The sequence below is a fragment of the Mycteria americana genome, chromosome 4 (genome assembly GCF_035582795.1).
Source record: "Mycteria americana isolate JAX WOST 10 ecotype Jacksonville Zoo and Gardens chromosome 4, USCA_MyAme_1.0, whole genome shotgun sequence".
NCBI lineage: Eukaryota > Metazoa > Chordata > Aves > Ciconiiformes > Ciconiidae > Mycteria > Mycteria americana.
Genome location: NC_134368.1, coordinates 10,413,173 through 10,436,800, shown reverse-complemented (window position 1 = coordinate 10,436,800; position 23,628 = coordinate 10,413,173). Strand labels below are relative to the sequence as shown.

Here is a 23,628-nt window from a genome sequence, read left to right as displayed (position 1 = left end):
ATGAATGTAGTGTTGAAGAGAAGAAAAAAGATTTTCTTTTTAAAATTCGATAGTGCAGCATAATAGTTTAAGAAGGATATTGTGTGCTGGGCACACTAAACTGATGTCAAAAGCCACATTCAGACTGGGAATCACAGAAATAATTCTGCATTTGAAGGTGCAGGTTGCAGCAGTATCTCCATTCCACAGTCATACTCAGACGCAGGTCTTAGTAAAAGATGCATGTTTCTCAGTAAAAGGAATCATGTGTGTACTCATCAAAAATGATGCCTAATATGCAGGCAGTCAAGAAAATAGTTAATAAAATATCAGCTTGTAAACCAAAGTAATTCTTATCGTCTGTAGAACAAGAAAAATACTAGTCTCTGCCTGCTTTGCACTCTCTAATCTGGACCATACCTTTTAGCAAGAGATAATGAGAGGAGCTTGCTATTTCAATATTCCTTCAAAGTGAAGATGATTCAATTAAGCTATTAAGCAAAAGTATAGGGTTTTTTTCAAATTCATTTCACTCGAGGTGTGCAACGGGTGGGTGTGTGCATGGTGAAAGCTATGAATTTTGAATGTATAAATTGCTTTGATTTTTCTTTCATCTGCATTGATGTCAAATTGAATGCTTCCTTCTTTGGAACAGCATATCGCATGTGAATGCTATTACTTTAACAACCCTGAAAAAATACAGGTGGCCTTGTACTATAAGCCTGCAACAGTAGAACCCATTAAGTTGATGTGAGATGGATGAGAAAAAGAGATAAGAGATCTTAAAAAAAATCTAATTCGTTTGATGAAAATTAAGGAGGAAATAGTGTATACTATTCCACTTCTCAGCATCAAGCTAGGAAATCGTGTTTAGTGTTAATTAAAACTTACATAATATCTTTAATTCAAAAACAGAAGTGTATTAGAAATACTTATTTCTTAGATCTCACATCTCTGAGATAAATATTATTCCCATTTTCTAATTGAATGTGCATTGCTTAGCAGGAAAGTAGCAGAGCTAGACAGAGAGCCAGCAATGCTAACTTCTAGTTCTGTATTTTAGCAGACAGAATATTGTCCTGAACTTCAAATTAGTCACTAGATGTTTAAGATGGGGTAGATGTAATTCTGCAACTCTGTGCAGTTCCTCAGTTAACTGGCAATATGACCGAGCTGATAGGGTGTGCTGTTCAGGATGATAAGCCTTGAGAAACAGGGTCCTTTAGCCCAGATGGAGAACCAAGCTAAAATAGCTGTGCTGGTTTCAGTAGATGGACTGGAGCATGTAGAGTTGTGTCAAGTCTATTGTGCTGTTTGGACAGAAATTTTGAGTTCAGTTCACATTGCTTCCACCGGTTTTCTGACTCACATAAGGTAGCACTGATCTCTGGTCCAACCCTGCTCCTCCTGAACTCGGTTTTACTTCTAGCGTGGAGATGAGGTGATCAGTTGATCCAATGCTGAGTGGTTTTGAAAATCCAATTCTTTTTCCTCCATTCCTAAATCCTGATAAATTGATGATAAAATTTTTAATGTATATTGTAAGTTTTTCTAAGAAAGGTCTTTTCCTTTCCAAATATTCAGAATATATAGTGCTCTTGAAGGCATGAGACACTACTCTGGTACAAATAATAGCCGGTCTATCACATTTTTATTGCACTGGTTTAATCAATGCAATTATTTTCACTTATTCCATTTATTCACAGTATATACGGAGGGTTTTTTTAATATTCACAGTTCTTTCTGATTTATATCTTTTTACATGTTATTCAATGATTATGAGGAATCTCTTGCTTTAATTAATTTACGTGCATTGGAAATTTTAACTTTTCATATAGCTGTATTCTCTTGCTACAGATGATCCTGATCTTTTCATCTATTTCTTTTTGTATCCTGTGTCCCAATTTTCTATTAGAAATATGTTAATCTGTTTCACTCTGCTTCTGACTGTGTTGTAAGTGACTAATAATTTAAGATCTATTATTAGAGCTCACCACACTGTTAGTCAATGTCACATTGTAATTTAAGGCAGTGTGAAACTACCTTAGGATATTTTCCTGAAAGCTGTGAAAAGTTATAAGTAGTAACCATATTGATGTTTCAGCCATTTGTAAAGAATTATTTACTTGAATAACTGCTAGGTATGAATAAAAGTCTACAATGGGCATTAATTTAAATGTTATATACATAATTGCAAAGCAATTTGGAAATAGGTGGTACAGTTTCATGACTTAGACTCCCAGCTACAATAATTAAAGAAGTAATAAAATAAACCTAGTAGGATACAGTCTAATCAGATATACAGTATTTTTCCTTCCTAAGTGAGAACTACACTGAAAGATTGTATGTGCTAGATTATATCTATTTTGCTGTGGACTTGATTCAATGAAATAATTTATTATTTCCATTGTGAAAGTACTTCTGCACCCAAACCAACAATTTAGGGTGCTATTCCTGTAAGCACTGAACAATTAAGTCACAGTCCATATGCAAGAGAGCTATTGGCGTAGGACTAATACAGACAAAGAGAAAAAGAAAGCAGCAGTATAAATTAATTACAAAACAGCTCTAACTGAAGAGCTCAGGTCCGTGTAGTTGCATGGCTTTCAACTGGCATGGCATGTTACTGCTTTCACCTGTACACTATGTTCTTATGAAGGCAACTGTCCTGATAGCAGAGGTAACAGATCAGGTTGTGTATCTGTGCCTACATTTTCATTCTTCAGCCCACTTGTTTGTCAGCATGAGGACACCTACTTGGCACTTAAGTGAAAAGGTTATTTCCTGGAAAGGACTCAGGTCACTGGCCAACCCTATACTAGGAGTTAATATTGGTATACCAGTGAGCCAAGTGCTCTTGCTATTGACCTAACTGGCATTAGTAAAACTGCCCATTTGCAACCACATTTATTCCATCTCAACTTGAGAAAAACAAGCCGTATTAACAAAACATAGCCTGTGTCTATAATTTCTTGCAATTTTCTGCAAATTACATTGGTTTTAAGTAATACCTTGTCACATCATCAAATCCCTGAATGACATTTATAAGCTAGCAAGCACAGTTTGGGTTTACGACCATGGTGGCCTTTATGTTTTCAGAATATGTGGAGTGGCAATCCTTTTAACTCCATTAATGAATTTTTAATGTTCTTAGGATGTTTATTTTCACTTTAACATATCCATTGTGCATGTGACAATTGGTTGATGATATGAATGGAAAGCACTGTTAGAAATTTCTTGCATATATTATCCAAAGACTCTGAAATGTTTCAGGTTAATTGCCCAGATTCATGACGAGTTGTTGTTTGAAGTAGAAGATTCTCAAATCCAGGAATTTTCAGGTAAATACAATCTCTCTTTCTTCCTTGCCCCCATTTTTCCCCCTATAACCTGTGATTTCTCAGAGGATAAAGAATTAATGTAACAAGAAGCAGCACATTGATTCTCATGATTAAGAAAATGTATACTAAGCAGATTTTTCTGAACGTTTTCCACCCCTGGCTCTTATGTACATAAAACGTGATATACTCCTCATCTGGAGTTCATCAGCATGCTTATTTGTATTTAGTTTTGCTATCAAGATTCCCTCATCCAATGTGTGAATCCTATAAAGCTAAATAATACTACTTTCCCCAAGGTTTCAAAGGGTTTTAGAAGGAAATAAACCAGCTTAAAAAGAACAGTTTGGAAAGTAACTTCCTAAGTACTTATGATTGGGGCCTGTTAAATAAAGAAGTATGAAATTCTTAATGTAAGAATGTAATGTACTGTAATTTCAAAGTTAGTTTACTGCTTTTTTTATATTAAGAGAACTTTATGATGGAACTTTCAAAGTTAAGGGTTAGTAAAGGTTTTTGCCTACATTTTTATCCTCTCATCTGGCTTACTTCCAGACATTATTTCCTAAGCCAGAGTTTGTTTCAGCATCTGGTACAAATTTAGCTAGCAAACGAGGGCACATAGGAGGCTGTCGTATCTCTTCTTCAGTAAGTAGTGGATTTATTCCTGTAGGCACCAAAGGTTTATTCACAACCTTTGATCTAGTTTGAAGCTCAACAATACCTTTGGCTAAAACAATTAGCATAATGTCACAAATATTTTAAACGAACCAATACAAGAATAACTTCCATTATAACCTAAACATCTAAGAAAAAATTAATTTCAGCTTCCTGTGTTGCGTTCATTTAAACAGTACAATTTGCCGTATTAGTCTCATTTCATCACTGATCCCTCTTGTGAGTATTAGTTCATAATGAGAACATTAAACCTCCATCTAATCAAAACAAAGAACCTGGGAAATATTTAAGTTCAATATATTAGGGGCATTGTAATGAATTAGGTTAATATATTAACATTTGACCTCTAAATAGAGGAGTTCAAATCTGGTTTAAATTAAAAAAACACCATACAATTTATCAGAGATTGCAGGATCTACTCAGAAAAGGCTAATGTCTAAAAATGCCGGAGTTTCAGAGTTAGAAAGTATAGTATATTGAATGAGATCTGTAAGACAGCATAGAAGGATTTTTATTATCTTATTTTACATCAATTTGCATTAACTATAAAACTAATATTATACCCAAAAGATAAAAATTATTCATGGTTGCTTATACATCTAGAAAATCACAGATTCTGTCCTCATCGGATCAAATTCTGATGTCCGTTACTAGTATGAATTTGTAGTAAATTCAGAAAAATCAATACTTTTCCAGTATAACAGAAAAAACCTCTAGCCATCGTATGAATAATAGTAATAAATTATCCCACTAAGCATGATGACTAGAGGCTTTTTTCTGAAAATACAAAAAAAGTCCCGTTCAAATACTCAAGATGTGTCTGCTCTACACGCTACAGTGTGACTTATTCGCATATCTCCACGTCTAGCTGCAGTGTGCAGAACAAACATACGTGTAAATTCCTTGTTCTGCTTCAAAGCTATCACCACGTAATTGAAGTTGCTAAGATGACCTTTAGGAAATGGACCTGGGCAGTCTAGAAGTCTGACACACCTTGGAAATTGTCATTGCACTTAACATAGGCTGCCAGCTTGAGTGTTCAAGATGGAAGTTTGTTTCATTCTGCTGATTGAAGATTGATTTTTAGGTTTGTCTCTACTTTTCACTAAGAGGCAAAGAAAAAACCAAAATTCTGCAATACAGTAACTTTCAGATATACTCACTTACCTCATAACAGAAGAGTGAAAAAATGTCTTTTCCTTAACACTAAAGACCAACCTAAGACATTCATTTCCTTCTTCATTTCTTCATTCATTCATTTCCTTCCCCTTTATTCATCACTGGTGAGGCCACACCTGGAGTACTGCATCCAGTTCTGGGCTCCCCAGTACGAGAGAGACGTGGACATACTGGAGGCAGTCCAGCGAAGGGCCACAAAGATGTTGAAGGGACTGGAGCATTTCTGCTATGAGGAGAGGCTGAGAGAGCTGAGACTGTTCAGCCTGGAGAAGAGAAGTCTCAGGTGGGATCTTATCAATGTATATACATACCTGAAGGGAAGGAGCATAGAAGACAGAGCCAGGATCTTTCCAGTGGCACCCAGTGACAGAGCCAGAGGCAATGGCACAAACTGAAACACAGGAGGGTCCCTCTGAACATCAGGAAACACTGTTTTACTGTGCGGGTGACTGAGCACTGGCACAGGTTGCCCAGAGAGGCGGTGGAGTCTCCGTCCTTGGAGATATTTAAAAGCTGTCTGGACACGGTCCTGGGCAACTGGTTCTAGATGATCCTGTCTGAGCAGCGGGGTTGGACCAGGTGACCTCCAGAGGTCCCTTCCAACCTCAACCATTCTGTGATTCTGTGTTTGGCAATAGTTCTGCTACTGGTAAGAGAACTAATCCAAGTTGGCTTAAAAGTGACTGAAGCTGGCTCTTCCTTCAGTGTTGTTAATGAGGATTTTGCTTGATCTGACTAGGCAGAGGGTGTGTCTGCATCAGCATGTGACTTCCAGTCAGGAGTATGATGATGAAGCAGATCTCCTTATTGTCCCCAGTCCATGGTGTGAACAGTTTTGGTTCACGTCACGGAGCAGTCTGAGAGCAGTTGACCTAGATTCCTTTCAGATGAAACTAAATAGGAAGACTTTTTTCTCCTAATCTTTTCCAATTATTTCAGGAGCTGCTAACTGAGGTAACAAATTAGGTATGTGAGTTTTAAACCAAAGAAGGAGTGTCAGTAGGATGTTTGCTCCTAATTCACTTCAGTGCTTTGAAAGTCCAAACATGGTTTTCGTCCCTTTACCCAAAGTTCTTTCTCTGTCCTTTTTAAAGTCCTTACTCTTCTTACTTTTATTTGCTGATATTCTTTAGCTGTCAGCTTTGTCTTTACATATCTAATGAGCTTTTGTCCATTCAGAAACTCTAAATTACAGAATCTGCTGACTTGCAGATTCCAGCCTGCAGCTTAATGATCCAGAGAGAAATCTCAGTTGTACAGTCACAAAGCTTGGTAAAGGGAAAGACGTGGACTTAAAGCTAAAGAGCAGTCCTTGATGGCTTTAATAGACTACAGTTCAGTGCTGTGTTAGTCTCCTGCATTTAGTGTGATCCAAGAAGCACTGGCCTACTATTCAGCATGTTTGCATTCTGATTCCAGTCATGCTTCTGATCTACTTTTTTCAGGAAAGCAACAAAAAATGTACGTGTGTCAGATTTCTTATTTGCAGAATGGATATGAAATCTTAAAATAATTTTAAGGTTTATAAATCAAGAAGATAAAGGTAAATACTGTTATTTCAGTTAGATCGTAGTGCAGAACATAAGCCTTCTCAGCAGCATTTCCCTTATGGAAGTGTCTCTTTTGTATTGTTTTACAACATTAAAATGACTATTTGCTTCTAAGACTCTCCTGAGTGGAGGCTGAGAATTGCGACAAGGCAATCATAATGCTAGTGCTTTCTCTGTTCCTGTTTAGGACTTCATAGGCCACAATAAGAATTTTCAGTACTTTTCAGTATACAGAAATCCAATTTATAGTGCACCTAAGAATCTATGCCCAACAGATGATTTTGAATCTTTTGAATTTGATAAACAAGAGGCAAGCAGTAAGGTGTTCTTTTTTTCTAGTATCTACTTTTGCACAAAATACTGCATGTAACTTAAGTGAGGTGTTATCTGTATTTCGGAAGAATACCTTCTTCAAACAGCATCCATCACCCACAGTTTTATAGTATGCATACGGTTCACTCTGAATGGACAAGGCAAAACATCATTTATTTATAACAAGGTTTTGAGTGTCCAACCTTTGACATATTTTGAAATAAAATAAAGCATGTACTACTCTGAATTGTGTAATTTTCAACAAAGATATGACATATTATTTGCCACAATTGTCTGTTTAGGGCAAAAACAAGACAGTGAAAGAGCTTTTAAAAAATCCTCATTTTCTATTGGAGGGGGCCTGGAATGATCCAATCAAAACATTTGGCAGAAATTGGTTTGGTTTTGGCAGAAGACTGTCAGCTTTACTGTCAATAATCTGCCTGTTTTTTAGCCAGCTTGCCTGTCTGGCTTCATCACATCCTGAGCTCTCCAGCAGCCCAGGAAGCAGAAAGGCAGATGATATTTTGCAAATGCCAAAAACTGGGCTCTTGGATCTGAGAGGGCTCAGCATCTCAGAGTTCTGAAGTCTGTGTAATCAGGTAGACAGACTGTCCCCAAATCAAACTGTGAGTCTGTCTAGGGACTCTAGAAGAGTATTCAGGAATTGCAAAACCCAGTTTTTCATTTTGTGGAGACTGTTTCTGAGACTACCTCTCCATGCTCTTTTGAAATGCCTCTTTGCCCTTGGATTATTCTGAATATTACTGCTAAACGGGGGAATACACGTTGGGCTGAAGAAATGCAGAGTATTTTTTTTTTACAGTACCAGGATACCTGTAGTTACAACTGTAAGATCTGGCTTCTGATGTGTATTCCATATATACCTGCTGGATTTGAAAGGTGAACTTTGCCACTGGTGATTGCTGTGGATTGTTTCTTGTCACTATGCTTGCTTAATTGCATCCATTAGTGAGAAGCATAATTAAATGAAAGACACTTGCTACTTGAAATAAGATATTTTTGTAGAAATATGTGTATTCCAGTACTTTGTGTTGGACCGTTCAATATCACAGTGCATTAGGGCAATTTTTAAAGGTGGGTTTTTTTAGCACTCATTTATAATCATACATTATTGATAGAATTAAAGAAGTTAATTTCTGCATCCATTCCTATATTTGGTATATGTAAAACATACAGTTTTAAACAATTTTTCTGATATTTTACCAGGTATAAAGTATTTCAGCCGAAATACTTACTTTAAATGTAAGAACACCAAAAGGACCAGTCTAAGAAAAAAATCAGAATAAACTAAGCCTATCTATCTTGATATTAAGATCAGTGAAGATGATTACTACCTAAAGAACAATATCGTAGATTTTTTAAAAATCTGTCAATACAAATTTTTGGCTCATGTACAAATTCCATGAAATTTCATTTTATTCTGCTACAATTTCCACTTAATGGGTACTGAGGCAGCTGCATAAAGAAGTGCACATGTTCAAAAGGGGACTCAAGTAGCAGAAGAACAAAAGAATGAACTGGTCATCACAAGGTAGTGACATTTTCTGTTCTCTGAGCTGCCTTTTTCTAACTTGAAAAACACTGGTGCATAAACTAAAGATGCCTCCAGATAGCTTTCAATTTGCAAAAACCCTTATTCCATAGATCATATGTCTGGCGAGCTTTGACATGTTTCTGGAGTCATAATTTCATAGGTGAATGAGCTTGAAAAATGTCTTCCGTTCGATAGAGACCAATAAGCTTTTGTTCCACAGTGGGCATGCATGTCTTGTGTTTGCTCCTATTCACAACACTTTCAATGAGCATATTTATTTTGGCCAGTATCAAGAAAATCCAATATATGTTAGAATATATGTTAAAGTTTCAGTTCCTCTATGATCTCTTCACTTTGCTGTCACCAATTTTTTTTTTATACATAATATTTTAACATGACATATTTAGCACTCACAAAACATTCCATGATGAGCATAATCAACAAATCCCATAATTGCTGACTATGGGTTGTGAGAGATAAGTTGCAAAGGTTGGGAGAACAGCATTTTACAGATGCCATTGCAGTATATGGCTGGCTGCAAAGGAACATTTTAAAATTAGTAATTTTTGTGCCCTAGATATACTAGATTCTTGACTGAACAGAAATAATCATTACCCCAAAAGCCTCCAATCTAAATCTTAGAAAAGAAACAAAAAATTAAGAGCTGTGGAGACAGACCTGTTTAAACATTGTGGTCACTTTTGTTAGTGACCGCACTCTATATGAGATAAAGAAAATACAGTTTTGTATGCCTGATTGTTTATTTTGAGCCTTGAGAAAGAGGAGAGTTTTCAAAGAGATTTGAGAGAGTAGCGGGAGAATCAGATATTATATGCATAGGACTAACGGGGACCTCTCCTGCGATTATATACCACCATGCCATATGGTCTCTTTTATAAATGATCATCTCCATATGAAAAATTACTCCCACTGGGAGACTGTTCCAGAATTTCATCTCTCCAAAATCTAGAACTTCCAGCCTAAATATATTCAGCCAGTGTACCTATTTATTTTTGTGCAAAGATTGGCATTTAGTTTAAATGCTTCCTTCTTCACTGTTTACTGTCTTGGCAGACTGCTGAACAGGAATGGTAATCCAGCTGCTTTTCCTTGATATTTCTGTTACCATTATATATTTATTATTTAATTCAAAATCTGTTGTAAAGTAGATGTAGGCAAATCTTTTGGATACTTTCAAAGGTATCATTTCAAAAGGGTCGTGAGGCACTGGAAAAAATTTCCCAGAGAAGTTGTGGATGCCCCCTCCCTGGAAGTGTTCAAGGCCAGGCTGGATGGGGCTTTGAGCAACCTGGTCTAGTGGAAGGTGTCCCTGCCCGTGCGGGTTGGAACTAGATGATCTTTAAGGTCCCTTGCAGCCCAAACCATTCTATGATTCAATGATTCTATGATTCTATTCTATGAAATGCAGGCAAAACAACTTCATATTGCTTGAAATGAATGGTGTTACTATGCCACTATGGGAAGAGATGGAGAAGTCAGTGTGACATGAGAAAGAGAAAGGGAGCCGAACTGACACAGAAAAAAACAATAAAGAAAATGGAGCAAACCCATGGAGAGGTTTTTAATGGGTTGTCAAAGTGAATGAGGAACCATTAGGTTTGTTCACTGATGTGGCCACTTTAATCCGTGCTTTCTAAAATTAAGAGCATTTAAGGATGCAGCAGAATTCTGATCGTGCCAGATGCCTTAAAGTGAAAACTGTGTGAACCAACAGAGAAGGGTGTTGCGATCATCACTGCCATCATGAATCCCCTTTTGGGGATAACAGTTATATGGGAGAGAACTAGTCAAATTCAGAGGTCTAGAGAACTAGGGGAAAACTGGTCTAACTCAGTGCGTATGCAGACAGCACCCTTTATCATACCACTCACATCTTTCAACCCATGAATCAATGCTGCTGACTCATGCTCCCTCTTTCGTTGTCCATTGGAGCTCTTTTTGTCAAAAAGACCTATTCCCCCTGTTGCCCTGATGCTCTATTGCTGTTTATTTGTCTAACAGCTCAAAAAATGTTAAGTTGCACAGAGTTGAGTGTGCCCTTAGGTTGTTCGTAAGTGCTTTGGTGGAACATACAGAGCTGATTCTGCATGAGAAGTGCAGAATCCAGATGTTATGCTCTCACAAAAGCTGTGTGCAATCGTAGCCTGGTAGGGAGCTTACCGACGGAAAAAATGTTTACCCAGGGACTGACTGGCAATCCACTTAGCCTTCTGAAGGCATGCCACCTGGTCCGAGTGCCCCGAAGTCTGCTGCATTGCTGACCTTCCTGAGCTGGCAGCTTGTTCAAATTCAGAGTGGGCTTCTCAAGACACAGGCAGTCCAACACTTCTCTATTAATAGTCATGTTGACTTGGACTAGATTTTAAATGGATAATTATTTAGGCCAGCACTTCCCCTTTCACAATGTGGTTGTCATGTTTGTTTCTGCTCTCCAAAAATGAATCAACATCCTACACTGGACCATAAACTACCTCAAATCTAACATGAAGCAAATATATAGGTGTAGCTGTACATAGATGTGTCAACAAATGTCTTGGTTTCCTCAGCCTTGGCACATCAGCCACTGATCTGTTGAGTTACTGCATAATTCGGACTTCATGGAACATCTTATTGACAGCTCATTAGCATGCAAGTCTGAGTGAGCCACCACAGTCTGAGCACTCCATTTCTGTTTCAGAAGCTAGTTATCCTCGTCATTATTATCAAGCCAGCCTCAGTGTCACAGATGTGACACAAAATATTACATACTACTCTTCATTGCTGGAATCATTAGAAAAGGTTTCGGCAGCAGCCAGGGCGACAACCATATGCAGCTTCTTAGAATTCTTGTCGTTCCTTTGCATCTAACGTCAGCTGCAAAAGAACCGTGATGTGCATCAAGGGACAACTTCAAAGAAAACTTCTGAGTAATCATGTGGGTTTTGGTCTAGAAGTTATCACCACATATTGCATACCCTGATATTTCTCAATTCTGTAAGGCACATGACAACATATATTATTTAGTCAGCCATCCTGTCAGAGCAATGGAGCAAACTCAATAACTTTTGTTCTGGGGCTGCCCGGTATTCCTATTTCACTTTCACTAGCCAAAAGTTACTTCTTTTTAAAAGCCATTTATTCATTAAATCTCTCTTTGGTTTTTATTAGAACCATATTGTGTTGCAGCAGCAATCTTTGTCAAGCAAAACACTAATTGGCATGACCAAGGATGACAAATCTGGTCCCAAATGATTGATTTGGAATAATTATAGATGCATTTTCACAGTAATAGTGAGCATAGTCTTGTGACATGATGAGTTGTTAAGGTACATAATCATGCTGAAGTTTAACTGTTTAGATTCTTGATAGCTCCACAGGGAAGCTCCACATATTCCCACAGGGAAGATTTTTTTTAAAATTTGGCCCTGATTTTTTTACTTGAAGAATAAGATATTTTAGACAGTTCAGACTTCTAGTATTTTTTTTCCTAGCTTTTTTTTAGATTGAGTTTTATGGCTGCACAAGAAAATTAAAATATATAAAGTGTCACCAAACGTATAGGTAAGAGTACTGAACTTGAAAGCTGTGAAATACAGCACTCAGACATGCTGTACCTCTATATAAAATACATTAGTGCTGTACTTCTCTATTTATAGGATATATAAGTTAAATAATTCTCCAAATTTCACCCTAAAATTCAGTTTAAAATAAGGAATTGCATCTTCCACTAGAGATAAAATTTAACTTTAAAAAAAATCTGAAAAAATTGTAAATGGTTACTTTTTTTAAATGTAGAAATGCAGGTATATATAATAACAGAATATAAAGCATGTGATTTTTTTTTTTTTGATATAACAATTCTAACATGGAAAATAAAGCTGTAGGTTTTCAAATTTACATTACAGCACTGGTAAAAAGAACAATGGAGTCCCTGCAGCAAACTGCAGCCTTGGAAGTGCCACTAAAGGTAGGGACAATTCTGAATTTCCATTACCGTCTCAGGCATACTTAGCTTTGTATGTTATCATCGTATTAAGAATCTAGAGACAACTATTTTGCCTTTCACTTCAATAGTTTCATTTTCATATTTGCAGGTAATTGCTTTTTTAAATTACTATAAAAATTCTAAAGGAAAATAACTGAAAGAAACTCAACCTCCATTTTGGAAAGTGTGATTGTCGTCTACTCTTTGTCTTAGCAATGCAGTATGGTAATTTCAAAATCTATTTCGTTCATTGCCACAAAATTTCTGTTGGGTGTGGTGGAGTGAGAAATATGTGCCTTTAATAGGCTTTCTAAATATGCCAGGCATTCATTACTGCTGAAAAATTATTGCAAAAGATCTTTCTTCAGTAATTTTCACTTAGAAAATTGGTCTTTTTAACATTTCTGTGTGGATGCCTAAGATATAAAGCAGACAAAATCATTGGTCATTGTTTAAAGTATAGGAGATCATCTACCAGAACAACATGCCTGACCTGTCCTGCCTGACCAACCTAGTGGCTTTCTACGATGGAGTTACCACATCAGTGGACAAGGGAAAAGCAATGGATATCATCTATCTGGACTTCTGTAAAGCCTTTGGCATGGTCCCCCACAACATCCTTCTCTCTAAGTTGGAGAGATAAGGATTTGATGGGTGGACTGTTCAGTGGATAAGGAATTGGTTGGATGGTCGCATCCAGAGGGTGGTGGTCAACGGTTCAGTGTCCAGATGGAGATCAGTGACGAGTGGTGTCCCGCAGGGGTCTGTACTGGGACCAGTGCTGTTCAATGTTTTCATCAATGACATTGACAGCGAGATCGAGTGCACCCTCAGCAAGTTTGCAGATGACACCAAGCTGAGTGGTGTGGCTGACACGCCAGAAGGACGGGATGTCATCCAGAGGGACCTGGACAAGCTGGAGAAGTGGGCCTGTGTGAACGTCATGAGGTTCAACAAGGCCAAGTGCAGGGTCCTGCACCAGGGTTGGGGCAATCCTCAGTTTCAATACAGGCTGGGGGATGATGCGATCAAGAGCAGCCCTGCGGAAAAGGACTTGGGGGTACTGATGAACGAAAAGCTGGACATGAGCCAACAAAGTGCGCTCACAGCCCAGAAGGCCAACCGTATCCTGGGCTGCATCACAAGAAGTGTGGCCAGCAGGTCAAGGGAAGTGATTCTGCCCCTCTGCTCTGGTGAGACGCCACTTGCAGTACTGCGTCCAGGTCTGGAGCCCTCAGCACAAGAAGGACATGGAGCTGTTGGAGTGGGTCCAGAGGAGGGCCATGAAAATGATCCGAGGGCTGGAACACCTCTGCTATGAGGAAAGGCTGAGAGAGTTGGGGTTGTTCAGCCTGGAGAAGAGAAGGCTGTGGGGAGACCTTATAGCAGCCTTCCAGTACTTAAAAGGGGCCTATAGGAAAGACGGGGACAGACTTTTTAGCAAGGCCTGTTGTGACAGGACAAGAAGCAATGGTTTTAAACTAAGGGAGGGCAGATTTAGGCTGGATTTAAGAAAGAAATTTTTTACAATGAGGGTGGTGAGGCACTGGCACAGGTTGCCCAGAGCGGTAGTGGAGGCCCCATCCCTGGAAACATTCAGGTCAGGCTGGATGGGGCTCTGAGCAACCTGATCTAGTTAAAGATGTCCCTGCTCTTGCAGGGGTGTTGGACTAGATGACCTGTAAAGGTCCCTTCCAATCCAAAGCATTCTATGATTCTATGAACATCTGTAAAAACAGAGTAGATAGATAGCTACACAGCTATTGAATCTATTGATGTATTGGACCTAATTGTAATTATTTTATAAAATATTTTTCTCTCTACAAGCCTGGTATCCTTCACCCTAGCCTACTGCTCAGCATTCATTGCTTAATAAAGAACTGTAGTTCCTGGGAACCGCTGAACTGATTGAGTGGGCAACAGTCCAAGGGTTTCCAGTTTCCTGAGAAATGGAGTAAGTACTCCATTGGTTTTGCCAGATCACTCATTCAGCAGTATTACTGAATAAGATTTTGGGACAGAAAAAGTTTATTTATTTCAGAAATAGTTACAACATACAGACTTGCACTAATGGAAACGGTTGAAAGAGAGAACTACTAGATGAGTTCTAGCTTGTATTTCTTCCTCCAGATCTTCTATATCTATTTCAACACCTCAGCCACTTTGTGAGGCTTTCTCTGGAGGTCTTGCAGTTACATATTTCTGGGTCCTTATGAAGCCCATCTTTCCCACAAAAGCTGAGAGAAGAGAATGAGGGGTATCTGAGATCTAAATTATTCTTTCTCCTTCCCACGCTGGACCTCCCCTCCTCCCCCACCTTGCTGTTCACTTAACCCTTGTAAGAACTTGCACTCCTGTTTACCAGATTTGGTCAAGTGAGACCTTTTGGCCATACTGGGATTATACATTTCTTGCACTGACACTTCCAAGCTTTATAAACTGCATTTCTATAGGTTGCTTACATTGTACACCTGTGCTTGCCTAGCTTGTTTTGTTCCCAATTCCTTGGAAAAAAAAGCAAGACTGTTTTTCAAGGTGTACTACATCTAAATATTTTTAATGACAGTATTAGACACCTGGCACTCATGCTGCTGTAAGGTTCATTAAAATAATCAAATATGGTATTATTGATGGTATATAAAGTGAATAGCAACACTATAGTCCTTCCTGGATAGTTTTAGGAAACTCGATAGTTTTGGCGACTTCTTTGTCATAAACAACATTGTTCGTACTTTGCCTGGGGAAGTCATTGCCGTGAAATAACATATGAACAATTTAATAGGTTTCTAAGAAAGATATGTGTTTTCATGGTTATTGAGAGTGTTCATAGTTACATGGGCAGAATATCATTTTAGTGTTATATATTTCAGACTATCCGCTAACTGGCAGAAGGTTTTAATGTCCTATAGACAAAATGGGACACACTGTCTTAGAACACAGTTTCTTTCACCTATGTCTAAGGTGTCTGCTATGACACACTGGCAAATTCATCTCAATGCATTAGCAAATGGATTCAATATGTCGTTCCTATGAGAACAGCAATTCTCTGTTAAACGACAACTACATTTTAATAGGTGAAAAGAAACACATTCTTGGACAATAGGTAGTTGTCTGGGGTTTTCAAAGATTAGGACTTTTTGATAGTCAGTAGAAGTATTTGGAGATACATGTTTTATGACCCTTAGTTTGGTCTCCTTTTCCTGAGCAAATTACTGTAGGAGTCATGACATACTTTTACTCCTACTGCACATTAGACTACATGCATCATGAAGATACTTCATCTTCCGCTGAAGCATCACGAATGGGTCGATGGCAGAGCCCAGATAGAAAACGTAAAGTGCCAACAGCTTGATCTCAGAGAATAAATTGAGCGTGATCTTTTAAAAAAAGATCTGTATTTTTGTTCATGTTGTTTACCCTTCTATACAGTAAGAATATGTCTTTTAGGATTAGAGATGTTGAAGATGAAAAGATTTTTATGAAATACTCCTGCTCTCCTTCAGCACACTTGTTTCAACTAAATATGTATTATGTGCTCTGTTAATATGAATATTATTTTTTAATATGGAGGAAAAATGTCACTAAAGTAGAACACACATATAGATTTCTTTTTTTCTTTGAGGAAAAGGATGCTTTATCTTTGAAGTAGCTTCTTTTCCAAAATATAGTCCTTGCTAATGAGGCAGCTTTCATGTCAGAAAATCTACTGTGTAACAGAGCACCAGTAACTGCAAAACAAACTGAAATAAAACCAAAGCAACACCAAAAATACCCCAGAACTGTAAAAGTGGATGGTAAAAAAAAAACGTAGTATCTTTATGCATTACTGACAAAGTTGCTGATTATAAACACTGTGATTTTGTGGCTTTTTTGAAAAGTGTAATAATAGGATGAATTTTGTTTTAGCATATTCCTTGCAATTTAGTAACATGTATTTCAATTACAAAACTGAAGGTTAGTCTTAATTGTGAAGGTATTTTAACCAAAATTGTAGTGATAATTAAGTATTAAAAGAAAGAAATGAAGAACATTTCATATTGGATAGGCATGTGATCTAGAGCAGTATCAGCATCCAAAGGGAAAAGCAAAAATAGTAATCTTGCTATATGTGATGTGTTTGTTTGTTTAAATTTTCATATTTTTTTTTTCTGACAGGTTCCCTTGAAAGTGATTCTTACCACTGGGAAATCATGGGGGTGTATGACAGAATTGCAGGAGATGTAAAGCAGTCATCGGGGATGTTATTCAGTACCCGTACACCTCATTGGCCTATGCTGATTCCTCGCTGAATCACTAGGCAACAGCGCTGCTGGATCTTTCATAAGCACCTAATACTCTGCATGTGAATTTTTTTACTTCATTTTGTCTGTAGCCCTAGGCAACAGCAGTGAGATAAAACTGGTTTTTACCAGTTCATTGTGTTTCCTTTAGCCAAGGTAACCAGCAGGGAGCTGCTTTTGTTCAGAGCTAAATTACTACATGTAAGAAATGAAGCAAGACCATATTAACCCTTTGGGAACATGACAAATATATTTGAGTTAGACGGATGTTTGGACTTTAATGTTAAATATTTTGTGAAGTGCTTGTGTAAAAATACTTCCAATCTGGCTTTAGAAAGACACTATTTGAACTGTATCAGCAAGTGCTTAACTGTTGTGTTCAGCTTATTTTATAATTCGTGAGTAGAAGGCAGCTGCTTGGTTTGCATCACATATTAAATGTCATGTTCCACAGACTTAGAAAAAGAGTTATTTGGAAATGAAGAGTCTCCACTTTAATTTATATTTAGAATTTTGGAGCAAAACAGGTAAACAAAACTGGATGCCCAAATGCATTAAAAATAACCAGATTGTTGTCAATTCAATTAATTTCAAACTCTGTACACTGTAGCCTTAGCATACTTTAGAGGAAGTATTATAGTTTTATGTACTCTATTATTTTTATTATTGATGTAATGCTAAATATTGTTTAGATAAATTTTAGGATTCAGCCTTATACTTGTTAGGATTCAGGCTTCTACTTTAATGTTTGAATTTGTTATTGTATTTTGGTTTTCTGTAGAGTTTATTCTTTAAATGAGTTTGTTTCATAACATCACTGGGTGCTAAAGTCTGCCTCTGTGCTTGTGGAATATGAAACTGTCCTCAAAGTCTACAAATTATTTAGAAGTTGCAGTCAAGTACAAAACTTTTAAGAGGTGTTCAGTATCTTTCAGCATTAGTCCTCAAATGATCAAAGTGATATAATTTAAATTTTAAAAGTGTAGAGTTACAGAGATTTTGAGATTTTGCAGCAGTTTTAATTTGTATCATTAAACAATTTTGCATTGTGCTTAAAGGCATTAAACTATTAAATATTGTTTTATTATGTTGCATATTAATCATACATAACATGTCAGCTGAAGTGAGTCAGTCATTTCTAAAAATTGGTTTTATTACAGTTATAAAATCAGCAGTGGTCATGTAAGCAACGTCAAAACCTTCTACATATTAATTGGGGGTCAGCTCTTTGGCTGGGGGAGAGTCCAGCCTGCATGGCTGTGACACTGCACCAGGTCGTGCGAGCAGAGGGTCTGATTCCACCTTTCCAACAGAGAAGAGGTTGCACGAATTTTCTTCTGCTTTTTGCCACTTTCAAGCTTTCTGTGTTGGCAATGGCATTGAATACGTGTGAAATGTTCTATTCTCTCATCTGTTTCACTCCTCTTGAAGACCTACTGTTTTCAGGAGGCATGTACTAATTAAGCCTTGCTTCTCTAAGACTACATTTCTAACCTTACTGCTATACGAAGGAAGTCAACATTTTTTGTATGTTTCCCAGCTGATTTCCACCTTGTGTATGTTTCTTAGGATGAGTACTTTTAAACTAGATAGTGTAGTTTTTCAAGTCCTAAACAATACGAGGCATACCCTTCAGTGTAACAAAAACCACACACTTACTTAAGAACATAAAGAACCTTGATCCTGTCCTGTGAATTGACATCTGTTCAAATATGAAGCTACAGAAATGCAGAGGCCACCATACAGAACAAATTTTCAAACACAGCCCTTCACAAAAGACTGTCAGTCACAGCTCCCCAGACGCATGCACTTTGTACAGGTTGTCATAGAGTGGGCAAAGTTAGTATTTTGTTCTCCTTGTGTCCCAGAAAGGGACTGTGAACTCCTCTGGGCACCAGGTTTGCCCCTTCTGCTTTTACAACTTTTCTTCCTGGTTTTAAATTCCAAAGAGTAAGCTAACAAAAGGAAGAGAACCAAGCAATAAGGGCACCCCTTTATCACACGTGTCTGAGGGCTCATTCTGCATACACTGGTGTGAGGGCAAAAGGCAAACTGGCATAATTTTGGAGGATTGTTGATGACCAAGATCTCAAGACTTGGTGCAGTTTGTGTCCCCACAACTTGCAGGATGCATACCATGAACTTTATCTTTCCAGTGCTCCATGCTCTCCAGTAAAGAAACAGTGTTTTCTTCTAATTGCAGCCTGTGAGTGAATTAGCATATATAGATTCAGCTAGATTTAGCACAGCTAGGTGGAGACCAGAGCTCTTTGAGGTACATGCAACCAGCGTCTGCTGTACTATGAATTACAAATACTCCGACATGTTCTTGATCCTTTGGTTCTGTTCTCCTTGGATAGCCAGGTGAGTATCTAGTCTTTACTATCTGCCCTGTGCTACTGTGTTAAAGTATAGATTTTGTGGATTATCAGATTTCTCAGATGTCACTGAAGTGCTTTGGCTTCAAAGTTCCTCAGCTTTTAACTCATTAAGATCCTAGATATTGAGAAGAATGCTGAGTCTTTGTATTGAGAAGAATGCTGAGTCTTTGGGACAATTTCTTTTACTTTGCAATCCATTCCCACTGCCTTCCATCCTGTATGGCAATATAGGTTTTGGAAACAGTTATATTTTTCAAATTGTGGAATTGCAGAAGTCTATGTCTCTTTAGCATGGCAGTCATTTCCTTGAACAAGCTGCCTGAGATAGGGTAGTGTTTGCAATTCACTTCCCAACAAGGTCCTCTGGACAAGGCATCAGTTTTACCATGGTTGGGTGCTGATCTATGTATAACTGTAAAATCAAGGCAGTGCAGTTTTTCCAAACCCTGAGCAAGCTACCCCGCAGCATGCCTGAATCTAAAGAGCCATTATAGGGAAGCAAGGCCAGTCCTGACCACAGATTTCCTCCCAAATAAATACAGGTGAAAATATTCTGTATTTGATGACTGTCAGGAATTCCTTTTGGGTGGCACAATAATTTCACACCAGAGAACTCAACACCCTTATTATAATAAATGACCACCTTTTCAGGTTATTTTGGTTCTGCATGAAAGGGACTGTAAAACATGGGTAAGCTGGAGCAGGAGCAATCATAAGAGCCCTTTTCAATCCTTAAAACTCTCAATTTGATCTCTAAAATGATTCCCTGTTTCTCACAGCCTATGAAGAGGTACTGGGAGAGCAAGAAACAAAACTTCTGTTTGAAGTGCAGAACCTTACAAAAGTACTGATCAATGAGTGTAGGAGATCACAGAATAGATGGGGAGAGGGGAATAGCTGGCTTTGCTTAGCTTCAGTTATCTTTTGTGGGCAGAAATTTCATTATCTGATTCTCTGAACACGGTAATAACCCCTTTTGAACTGATTTGTGTCTTTGGGTTTAATTTCAGTTGTGTCTTCGGTGGCCTGAATCTTTGCTTAGCTCATCTGTAAATCTTTTCATTTGCCATGTGGAGTAGTGGGGAAGGAACGCTATTTGAAAACACTTTAACTCAGTGCCTGTGAGAAATGGAACAGCACAGCTATTTACTGGCATTTGCATGGACATGGCATGACCAATACATATCTGCTCAGGACTTGAATCTTTTAATGTCCACATACCACTGTGGAACAGTGGGACTCTGATCTTGAATGTTGGTCCAACTTGATAATAACCATAGTTCAAACACTGGTCTCAGATTTTATGTGAGCAAGACATTTTAAATGTGAAGGGGAAAAAAAACCTCTCAGTTTTTGAAAACTGAGAGTAGATTAAGAGAATGAATCTGCTAGAGCATCCAGGATGTCATTTGTTCTTGGTAATGATTAAGAAAAAGCCCTTAAAAGTAAACTCATTTCATTTTTGGGAGTCCATAGAACCTGATGTCTCATTTTCTTGTTTAATCTGATTTGAAAAGGAAGCCAAAGAATGGGTTGAAAGTTGTATTATGCCTTCCTGATATATTTCCTCAATGGCCTGAAACGTCTCTTCTCGCTTCACTGTTAGAAGACCAGACTGGATAAATCGCTGAGTAACCTGGTCTTGACCTCATAGCTCATCCTACTTTGAGCAGGACGTCGACTAGAGACCTCCTGAGGTCCCATCCGACCTGAATTTTCCTATAATCTTATGTCATTCTTCAGTTGGATAACAGCATTCATCTGGTTGAAAGACAAACCAGAAATTCCCTTCAAATATTCTGCTGTACTGCATTGAAGTATGCAGTGCCATACCAGAAGAAGCCCCAGAAATGTTTTGGGATTTCATTTCTCCTTCCCACCTGTGTTGCCTCATTCTGTGCCAGCATTTACTATATTCCCTGGCTCACGGGCTCACTTTTGGCTGGCATACTTCCTTTTGGTATTAGCAGGTTGTCAGAAACATTCAGGGAGTGGAAAGGAATCAGTTCTTATTTCTGCTGTTCTGCAATAGTTTTAGTAGGCAGGGTGTCTTTGGGATTTAAAATAAGTTTCAATCATGTCCTATCTTTGCCTTTCTGGGAAACTTCCTTAGTCTGATCTGCTCATCTCTACTGAAAACGGCAGCCTACAGTCAGCTGGTTCTCTTGAGACATCTTTGAAGTGCACTTCTACCACCCCTTTTTATAAGACCCTCTCATGTTATCAAGTGTGTCTTTATTATCCACTGTAAGTCCAGGCAATTCGTTATCCTCTCTGCTTGTGTTTTGCATTCTGGAGGTCCAACTTCCAGCCGACGTTTACACATTTTTGGTGGATTTTTCCATGTCACCTTCTCCACTCAAGGCTAATTAGTTGGATAATTTTTAGATTCTTCCTCAGCTTTTGCTATCTACACTGATAATTTAATCCATTGCCAACCTTTCCCCTGTACTTCATAGATACTGTTATTATTGGTAGTAAAACTCTCACTATTAATTGTCCACAAGTTAAAAAAAGAAGTTGCTTACCTCTAACCTTTGTGCCCTCAGCTTGCTTCCCTCTACCATTCGGCACAGCATTTATGCATTTATGGCATTTTGGAGACCATTTGCTGGCTAACTATATTTTTACTGTAGTTTTTCATTTCATGATCCATTTTTCCATGGTATCAAAAATTGACTGTAGAAATTATCTCTTTTTTTTCCCCCTTCATTTTTTGGCAGATTCATCTGCTGTGCACACTGAATTTCTCACTTCTAATTATTCAAAAGTGTCATGCATCAGATTACGATCCCATTTTCCAATTTGTGTGTTAAGCAGAGAACTATACTTACAGGCTCCTGAGAATCAACCTCCATCCTCCCCACAAGTGGCTGCTGCCTGTTACACTGCATTTCTGGACAGAATTGGCTGAGGGAAAATTAAATATCTCCCTGGATTACCTTGGCCTCTTTGCACTGATCCATTAGTCCACATACAGCTGAGTCCAGAAATTGGTTCATTGCTGATTTATCGTAAATGTCTTGTTGGTATCTGGTTAGGTGAAGAAGACAAGTCTCCTCAGGACTTCTGCCAGAAATTTTTCTTTCCTTCTCTTTTTAACTCTAAGCTGTGCCCCAAAGCCAGCTCAGATAGAGGATTGACTCCAAACTGCATGTGAAGGACACCTATAAGGACTTCATTTCTTTACAATGAATAAATTCTGCAGCAGTTTGAAAGCTGGGCCACCCTACTCGCCTGCCAGCAATCCCCATCTCTGTTTATCTTCCTGTCCATTCACTTGAACTATGATGTTAAATTAAATAAGCTTCCCAGGGAGGTTTTCCTTTAAATATAATGAGCTTTTGTAACACTTGAGCTGGGAGAAGTCAACATCTTCCCTTGGGGCCTCTGTGGGTCACAGATGAGGTTAAAAAAGCGTTGTAAATGTTGTGCTTTAGTCAAATTCTCTGGCCGTGTTGTGCTGCTTCTGATACTATGGCTTGTGATACATTTGATTTTTCTTTTGGAGCTGAATTTTTTTTAGTTCTTTCACTTCTTCTCATGCATGACCTAAACCTTAACCTTTTCCTGGCATTCTCCATGTCCCTTAACACCTTCCGTTCCCTGATAATCAATCAGGTAGGTAGTCACTTTAATTCATCTTACTCCTCCAGTTTGGGCCATTCATTGTTCAGACATTTATAATTGCGAAGCAAACCAAATATTTTCCGATAATGAGTCATCTCCTTTTCTGGGAAGCTTCTGAGTCTTGTTTGTATTGCATTTGTAGAATTTAAAGCTTGCATTAAATCCTTATGGCCAATAGGTTTGTAATTCAAAAGGATTTTAACACAGTGGAATAATAGTATAAAATGAATAAAAAAGAAGTGATTCAGGGAGGATGAGTGCAAAGCTTCACACATAAGCAAAAAGAGTTACCTACCCAAATGTAGGCAACATATTTCCCAAAATGTAGGGAGCAGCTAGTTAGGTATCAATTTCAGGAAAAGACCTGGGAATTTGTAGGTGTTTGCATAGTGATGAAGAATGATATGATCAATCCCTCCACTCGCTTCAGCCCCAGCAAGGGCTCAATTGAATGCTCTGCCCAATTTTCAGAACTACATTTCAGAAAAGATGTGGAGCAACAGGAATCCATAAGAGAGCAACAAGAATGATCAGAACTACAGACAGACCTGTGAGGAAAGACTGAAAGAATGTAAGTCATTTAACCTTGAGAAGACTGAGGAGAGATCTGAAAGCAGTCATCCAGTATGCAATGGGCTGTCATAAAGATGGTAATAAACTGCTCTATAGGTCCCCTGGAGATAGAATGAGAAGTCAGGGGCTTAAATTTCAGCAAGGTATAACTAGGGAAGATGTTAAGCAAGCCTTTCTAAAGAATG

General features: G+C 38.1%; 1 protein-coding gene across 6 annotated transcripts in view; it reads left to right on the top strand.

Moving 5' to 3' along the window:
* POLN (DNA polymerase nu) overlaps positions 1 to 17,910 on the top strand; it is an 85,422-nt gene extending 67,512 nt beyond the window's left edge. For 5 of the 6 annotated variants that reach the window (XM_075499614.1, XM_075499611.1, XM_075499615.1 and 2 more), the window contains 2 exons: positions 3,253 to 3,320; positions 16,735 to 17,910. In XM_075499614.1, coding sequence (XP_075355729.1) covers positions 3,253 to 3,320; positions 16,735 to 16,868 — 202 coding nt within the window. In that variant the 3' untranslated portion in view covers positions 16,869 to 17,910. Of the gene's footprint in view, positions 1 to 3,252; positions 3,321 to 12,499; positions 12,562 to 16,734 lie in introns of all 6 variants that reach the window. The other variant, XM_075499613.1, reaches the window with a different exon arrangement.
* The last annotated feature ends 5,718 nt before the right edge of the window (positions 17,911 to 23,628 follow it).